This window comes from Pocillopora damicornis, chromosome 13 (assembly GCF_964200805.1).
Source record: "Pocillopora damicornis chromosome 13, jaPocDami1.2, whole genome shotgun sequence".
In the NCBI taxonomy this organism is placed as follows: domain Eukaryota; kingdom Metazoa; phylum Cnidaria; class Anthozoa; order Scleractinia; family Pocilloporidae; genus Pocillopora; species Pocillopora damicornis.
The window spans coordinates 8,310,857-8,319,038 of NC_142682.1; the positions used below are offsets into that span (position 1 = coordinate 8,310,857).

The 8,182-nt window shown below is 37.0% G+C and overlaps 1 protein-coding gene across 3 annotated transcripts; it reads right to left on the bottom strand.

Annotated features, from left to right (window-relative positions):
- Nucleotides 1–3,031: 3,031 nt before the first annotated feature.
- Nucleotides 3,032–7,155, bottom strand: LOC149035325 (uncharacterized). 3 transcript variants are annotated; one of them, XM_089191482.1, is made up of 3 exons: nt 5,385–7,151; nt 4,977–5,278; nt 3,032–4,775 (listed from the first exon to the last, which is right to left on the bottom strand). In XM_089191482.1, exons 2-3 carry the CDS (start codon nt 5,199–5,201, stop codon nt 3,606–3,608), a joined length of 1,395 nt encoding a protein of 464 aa, XP_089047608.1. In that variant the 5' UTR covers nt 5,202–5,278; nt 5,385–7,151; the 3' UTR covers nt 3,032–3,605. The 3 variants fall into 3 exon arrangements, with proteins under 3 accessions (XP_089047608.1, XP_089047610.1, XP_089047609.1); XM_089191484.1 differs by lacking the exon at nt 4,977–5,278 and having other exon boundaries at nt 5,385–7,155; XM_089191483.1 differs by lacking the exon at nt 5,385–7,151 and having other exon boundaries at nt 4,977–5,378.
- Between the last annotated feature and the right edge of the window lie 1,027 nt (nt 7,156–8,182).

Here is an 8,182-nt window from a genome sequence, read left to right on the forward strand (position 1 = left end):
TTTCAAACAAAGGCGAAGTACTGAGTGTAGTGGTTTCGCTCAAGTTGGAAATGAAAGTCTCGTTCCCGGGTTGTTACACGCGCAATCGAAAACACCAAACCAATATGGACATACGATTCTTTCCTTTATTGTTCCTACGTACTCCTATTCTTGTGGCCTCAGGGCATTTATCGAATCAAAGCGGTCAACTGAAATAGTTACATTAAGAAATCACTTAAATATTTGTCTCTTTTACAGCTAAGGAATGATCATAAAACCAAGCGCACGTGATATTGAGAGAGACTTAAGCAGTGAAATCTAGCGAAACCTATAACTTCAGAATTACAAACCGACATAGCTTCATAGCCTTAAAGATAATTAGATTGCTGCTTACCAACGTTCGCGGGTCTTGATTTCTATCGAGATTTTCGCTCTAACTTGTCTTCTAGTTTTCACTAACAGATCTTGATCTCGCGGGATCTTCTGAAGAACTGAAACGCGAGCCATACGCTATGCCTATCTATACTGCGGTAATCCCAGCGGTAGCATAAATCAAACCACAAAATATTTCGCGACGTATTTCGATCCTAACGGAAGCGGTTACACTGAGGGCTGCTTGTAAGTGCCCTGCAGGGTAAGATTATATGATATATTTTCAGTTGCTTATTTTATGAATTGTTTATACCTACTGTACATGTTTACGAGTAGAAATACTAGTGCAAAACTATGCAAACCTCTTTCCATACAGTGATGTATGAATGTGTGAATCCGATTGTAGACGGTAAAATATTGAATCAATGTAATTCAATGAATATAAAGGTCTTTTAGCATGTTTATATTATTTTATCGAACCTGTAATTTCATGTCTTGTCTCAAATACCACTTCATTATTTTTATTATAAATGTATTTTTTGACAGGTTAGGTTCTGGTGGCCATGGCCAATGCAACCATGTTGGTGGTATTCTCTTTGCCATCGAAGACTTCAACAGACAGGGACTACAAAATCGCAGTGAACCAGTTACATGTACTTCAAGGCTGTGTGCATGGAATGTGCCAAGAAATAGTAAAGTGGCTGCAAAACCTGTTGATGACATCAACATTGTGAAGTACAGATATGGAAAGGACAACAGAACTTCTGTTAAATCAAGTGTGTATGATCCAAGAGCCCCATGTGATAGAGTGCTCAATAAAGCAAAATTAAACTCTATGCTTGTGAAACTTAGCCAGCACTTACCAAGTAGCTCTCTTTTTCTATTTCATGATATCAAGCCAAGCCTGGACAGTCAAAATGTTATTGTTGACAGTACATGTGAATGTGTACCACTTAATTGTATAGAAATGGTAGAACTTACCTCAGAACATGATGACATGGACTTGCCATTCAATGACGATTATGACATTGCAACAAAGAAATTCAAGTCAATGATTGATATATATGAAGAGAGAATAACTGACAATGATGTTGAAAGAATAGAAAGGTTGTCATGGGGCCAGGACAATACTTTTTGGAGGGAACTAAAACAGGAGAAACTAACTGCGTCAAATTTCAAAGCTGCTGCTAAGAGAAAAGTTGAACCTGATAAACTTTTAAAGCAAATCATGTACAAAATTGAAGAAACCACTAATGTTTCAGCATTACAGTATGGTCACATGCATGAAGATAATGCTATCAATGATTATATTAAATACAAACACTCCCAAGGAAACACAGGCTTGACAGTTTGGAAAGTTGGGACTTACATATCAAAGATTAGACCAGGATTGGGGGCTAGCTTGGACAGAATGGTTTATGATCCTTTGGCACACTGTAAGAAAGGTGGCCTCGAAATCAAATGTCCATACTCTAAACAAGGTATGACAATTGAAGAGGCTTGTCAAGACAAGAATTTTTGTATGACTTTGAAGCCTGGGATGCCTACATTGAAGATAGGACACCAGTATTACTATCAAGTCCAAGGGCAGATGTATGTTTCATGTTTGCAATGGGTAGATTTTGTTGTATGGTTTGGAGCAGACAACCTCTACATACAAAGGATAGTATTTGACAAACAGTGGTGGCACAAGGAAGCTCTACCAAAGCTGGATTACTTCTATCGTCGGGCATTTTTACCCGAAGTTCTGACAAGAAGGGTTAAAAGAGGGGTCCGTCTTTATAACCATGGAGGGTGGCAGCCTTACACGACAAGAAGTTCTTAGTCTTCTTCATTTTATATTAACTAAGAATGAATAGGTACTGTGGGTTCCTAGATACTTTCCCTGCACCAGGACAGACATTTTGTATGCAACAAAAAGGAATAGACATAGATCATAAGTTATGTCAAAGCCATATACCAAGAATCCACAAGTGGCATAGGTTTGTTATTAGTTTGTACTTTGTAGTTTTTGTTTAATGGCAAGTTCAAGTGCCTCTACCATAAAAACTGAGAGTAAAAGTAAAATATTAATAGCTTAGCATGCTTTTTGTTTGAGTTTACTTCTTGAATCAATTCTACTGTTGTGTTAGAATATTAAGTTATTGGAGTGTATCAGACATGCTTGTGATATAACCTTTCAAACTATTATTGGACAGATGGATTTTCATAATCAGGGGGACATTCCATTTTACAGTTCCATTGACAGCAACTTCAGCCCCAGTATTATGTAATATATTCTTTATCACAGTTCATGGTATGTAAAAATGTACACAACTACAATATTGCATTAACCAAGAGAATTTAAAAAAACTATTTCTTTTATGCTGGAGTTAGTTAACACAACTTCAAATTGGAATATTATTAACTGCAAAGTAGTAGTAACAGTATCATTGTAAATGTTATTGCCTCACATGTTTATTATTTCAGTATTCAGTTGTCATTGATGACATCATTTAATTCAATTAATCATTTGCATAAGCATATATTGTACAAAAAAGTCAATCATTTCAATAAATCTGAATCAACTTTGATGAACTTTTTACCATAGCCACATCTCTTGTAGTCACAAAGTGTGAAGCAAGCTGACCTCATTTAGTGTAGTTGAGCTTTTTTAGTTCTGTGCCCACAAGAGACTGAATGGAGTGACAACAAAAGAACTCAGACCACTTTAATAATCAGGCCCTTATTGAATACCAGTATTTCTAAGTGCATGCACAATTACATTTCTCTTCATTGTTCTATTATTGCTAGTACTACCACATAAAACTCTGCATTTTTTTGTAAAGAGTTTATAGCAGTTTTTCACAACCTACTTTACTGTGAACTCCAAGAGGTTTTTGCAAACAGCACTGATTTAACATTGGACTGAAATGTCACAGTATAAACTACCTATTTGTATTTGAATTGATAATCATAACTAACTTATCTTTACTACTACAAAGTAATGGTGTGTTTATGATGCACACACAGTTCTTAGGTTTATTCTGAGAACATGCACTTATGAACTGTATACATTAATGTACTAAAAAGCATCAATGCACACCATTACTGTACTTCATGCAAACCCCACTCATTTTCAACTGTAATTTACTTATTTACTTAGTTTGCCTACAAACTTATGGTACATCAAACATTGCAGACCTATGAAAATCTGGAACTTGTCTCGTTTGAAAAATTCATCCTTATTTTTTGACAGTAGATGTAAATCAACTTCACATTTGAGGCTCAAGAAGAGGAGTTAAAAAGTTAGTAAGATAAGCACATACAAAAAATATTTGATCGGCTACGTGTGCTAAACTCAAAGGTAAAGTACCTTCTAGAATATGATAGTTCTTTATGCGACCAATAGCACGCTCAACATGTATCCTCACTGATGCAATGCGGGCTGTTTCCTGGACTTCATCAGCTGTCAGCTGGTCTCTGATGCCCTTAAAAGGTGGGATATTCAGGTGACAGCCTGGTGGCAAAATACCACCAATATCAAATCCTCTGTCAGCCATTACATTGTCCCCAGGTTCTAATAAGTGCATCACTCCTGATTGTTGTGTGATTTCCTTGTCAGAAACACGGCCACCCCATAGCTTTGACACAAATGTCACTTGACCATTTGGTGATATTCCTACTAATACTTTGAAAGTGTTATGATGCTTGTAGTTGGACCATGTCTGTGACTGTGCAAGCATTGAAGATGGAACTTCAACATAAAGCTCAGTGCAATCAAGAATGATACGAGTAGTTGGATACAATCTAAACTGATCAGGCATGTTCTTCCTTACAAGATACTGTGAAGGAAAGGGAAATACCAACTGCAATTCTAGCTTTAGAAAGTTCACCCAGGTACAAAATATTCTGGAAAATTGTCCCGGAGATATTCCAAACCTACTTGCAATATCCTTAACAAAGAGACCAACTTTCAATCTTACCAAAACCATAAAAAATTCAGTAAGTGGTGAAAGTTTTCGCTTTGGCCCAGGCTTTCTTCTTCCCTCTTCTTGATACGCATATGAATCTGGTGCATTGCATTTATTCCAGTATTGCAGCTTTGCAAGTTTTTCTTTGAAATATTCATAAAATCCTATTAAAGTCTCATAGCTTGGAAAGCCAGTGTAAAATGTAATTGCATCATTGTCATCTTTAAAATTATCCAGTTTAAATTCACGATCTTTGTACTCCTCTAGTTCTTGTTGTAGGTTGCCAACTTTCTTTTGTAGATTATCAACCATCTCAGTCTGTACTTGTAACCTTTCTTCCATAGTCAATATGTACTCAGTGCTGTTGTTTGGTGACTTATTCAGTTCAAATGCATAGTTATGGTCATGAGAAATAGGTGCACAGTTGGACAGCAGAGGCCATGAGATATCAGTTTGGGTTGACACATCACACTAAAAAAAATATGAAATCAAAATTAAACTGGTTTCAACCTATTTACACAAACTAGCTTTTTCATGTGATAACGTAGGTTGTTTGCCATGTACATTAAAGAACATTGCAGCACAAAGATGCAAGCTTTATGGTTATTTTAGGACAACTTTCTAAGGTTTATGCATAATTAACTATGGTTAATTAATTATGGTTTATGTTACCATAAGTGAAGGCAAGCATTCTGAATGAATTGCTTCAACATGAAACACTTCCTGGTCCTCCGGTTCATTCGAATTCTGAAAGGTTTCGTAGCCCATATTTACAGTCGTATTACATGTTGATGTGGTGGTTGTTGGTTCGGTTGTTGTCCCTTTTGAAGTTGTGGTGGTTGTTGGTTCGGTTGTTGTCACTTTTGAAGTTGTGGTGTCTGTCGAATTGACTGACATTGGGATTCGTAGTTTTGGTGACGCTCTTTTCTGTTTACAGATACCAGACGTCCACCGAAATATCGATGGTTCAGCTCCTGAAATGAATATATTTTATCAGTTCATTGTGTTTATAATTTGAGAATGGACTCGTTTACGTAAAGCAGCTACAACTTAGCTGAATCAACTTATATAAACTCTTACCATCACGTAATCTACTTCTACTTCCTCCTGGACGTTTGAAGATGTCACTAGCAGGAAAATGCTGTTCGCAAATAACAGTATTTGAAGTAACTACGAACCCATCTCAACCGTTGTGTCTCTTGATAAGGTTGCACCATCGCTGTATTAATGAACGCTTTTTCGGGAAGTGAAAAAATCGCAAGCCAGACGATTTTCCAGTGCGTAAATATTCTGTATTCGTACATTCAGAGGCCGCACACTCCTTTCCTTGTCTCGCTTGCTTCTTTCTAGTAGTTTTGTGCTCCATTTTCGATTATATTAGCGATTGTGTGGTGAACAGACGAGATGCGACTCAGGATAAGCCTCACTTTCGTGCACCAGCGTGAGCCTTCACGGTCTTAGTCAGCGGATGTTCCGAGTGACCCTAAAAGGGACTATTACCCATCCTCTTCTAGTAGGACTACTTCTACACTATTTCTGTTCAGACTTTAGGTTAGTACTAAGATTTTCATTTTCCAAAAAATCTGGCAACAGTCCAGCTCAAAGATTAGAAGACCAAAGTATATGTGTTAAACTTGTCTAGGACTAGACTATGACCAGACTCAGACTACTCTTACAGAGGGGGTAAACATGAAAAAAAGGCAAACAAGAGTACTTCAATGACTATATTTCTGAACCATATTAACCTATATACCAAAGGAAAGCTTAGGAATCACACATACTGAATATAACTAATATGTTGCCCTAAACTAATTTGTTATTTGACATTAGATCAATTTGTCCACCACATGGTGTGAAAAACCTAGGTAAACTTGAGAAAAGATAACTGCACAAAGATTGCATGAAATCAAGTGTTTTTAGTGTCAAAACAAAGTACTAGGGTCGTTCTTTTGGATGAGCTGAGGAACTTTTGGAGTCGTTTATATTATGGGCACAATGCCCGTTCAAAGTTCACCGAGATTATTAGGTGAGTTATTCCACAACATCTTACTTAAAATTCAGCTTATAGAGAAACTGTCAGCTTATCCATTTCAACTCAGTAAGAGGATACAGCCGTGAAAACTTCAGATTAATTGAACTAATACATCCTGAGGTACAAAATAAGTGTTTTCGGGAATTCATATGACAACCTCTAAAAGAGCTTTTTAAGTTGGTTACACAGAACCAAGTAAATTCACACCTTCAGAAACATGTCCTTCAGTGAGTGTCAAGGAGAATCTCTCTAGATCGATAAGCCTGTATCCTTGTCCCTGTAACACATCATTTGCATCCTCACTCTCCAAGAGCTCAGAGTAAGAATCATTAGGCGAGGATGGCATCTTCATTTTTTTTCCAGAAGTACCAATGAATTCTTTTCATTCAGCCCCTGAGTCAGAGCAATCGCGAGACCTGCTTGGAGTTTGATTGACGATTTCGGTTGTTTCCGTCTCTCTTTTCGCTTGTTTCTGAACTCCAGAAAACGCCTTTCCTTTACCTTTATTTCTGTGTACATTTTCCCTTTAGTTCCGACCATTGTCGATGATATTTGCCGTAACAACGAGCTTCTTATGTTTTTATGCGACCGTTAAAAATCTCGGCGCGTATAAATTCCTATCCCATAATGCAAAACCCTATTTGTTGTCATGTAAGTAGTCACAAAGTTTCCCGAAAGCCTCGAGCATGGCGTTGCTATGCGGTAACCTTCATTACACTCATTGTACAATAATTTTCTGCGAAAATTCCTTGTTGTGTTTAAATTATAAAACAGTGAGCCCTCAATTTACAATTTTGTTATGTTTGAAATTACTTGAGGATGTCAAAGGAACCTAATTCATAATGTAGAGATGTGGTAGAGATCTTGACAAAGTTGCCTTTGAGATCCACATCAAATTCAAAAAGGATCCTTACAAAGAGCTGTACAAAATCGTGAAATGAATCTTTTAAAGATATTTGGAAGATCCTTTTCAATTCCTTGAGGATCTTAAAGGATTGTAGAACAGATCATGCAAAGATCTTGACTAGGATCCTTGTAACTCCTAATCAAATTCTTAAGGATCTTAGCAGGATCCCTAAAAGGTTCTTTTGAAGGTCTTTAAAAGATCCTCATTAAATCCTTGAGGATCCTGAAGGATCCTTGAAAAGATCCTGCAAAGATCTTGACTTAAGGATCCTTGTAAGATCCTGATCAAATTCCTAAGGATCCTGGCAAAGATCTTTACAGGATCCTTGAAAGGATCTTTTGTAGGTCTTTAAAAGATCCTCATTAAATCCTTGAGGATCTTGAAGGATCCTTGAAAAGATCTTGCAAAGATCTTGAGTAGGATCCTTGTAAGATCCTGATCAAATCCTTAAGGATCCTTGCAAAGATCTTAATAGGATCCTTGAAAGGATCTTTGGAAGGTCTTTAAAAGATCCTCATTAAATCCTTGAGGATCTTGAAAGATCCTCAAAAAGATCCTGCAAAGATCTTGACTAGGATCCTTGCAAGATCCTGATTAAATCCTTAAGGATCCTTACAAAGATCTTGAAAGGATCCTTGAAAGGATCTTTTGAGGGTCTTTGAAAGATCCTTGCTAAATCCTTGAGGATCTTGAAGGATCCTTGAAAAGAACTTTGGGAGGATCCTTATGAGGATCTTTGTAATATCCTTTGAGGATCTTTATCAAATCCTTGAGGATCTTAACAAACGTTTTTGCTTACAAAGATCTTTGAGGATCTTTTACAGATCCTTTAAAGATCTTTTAAAGATCCTTGTCCTTAAGGATCTTTGGCAGGTCTTTGTCAATCCTTGAAGATCCTCAAAGATCCTGTGAGGTTTTTCACCAGGGTTATTTCTGGGT

Excerpts from the sequence above, each read along its gene's own strand:
- LOC149035325 (XM_089191482.1), bottom strand. The coding sequence starts at position 5,201 with ATGTCAGTCAATTCGACAGACACCACAACTTCAAAAGTGACAACAACC. Across the intron at positions 4,776-4,976 it reads AATGCTTGCCTTCACTTATG|TGTGATGTGTCAACCCAAAC; the intron begins GTAACATAAACC and ends TATTTTTTTTAG.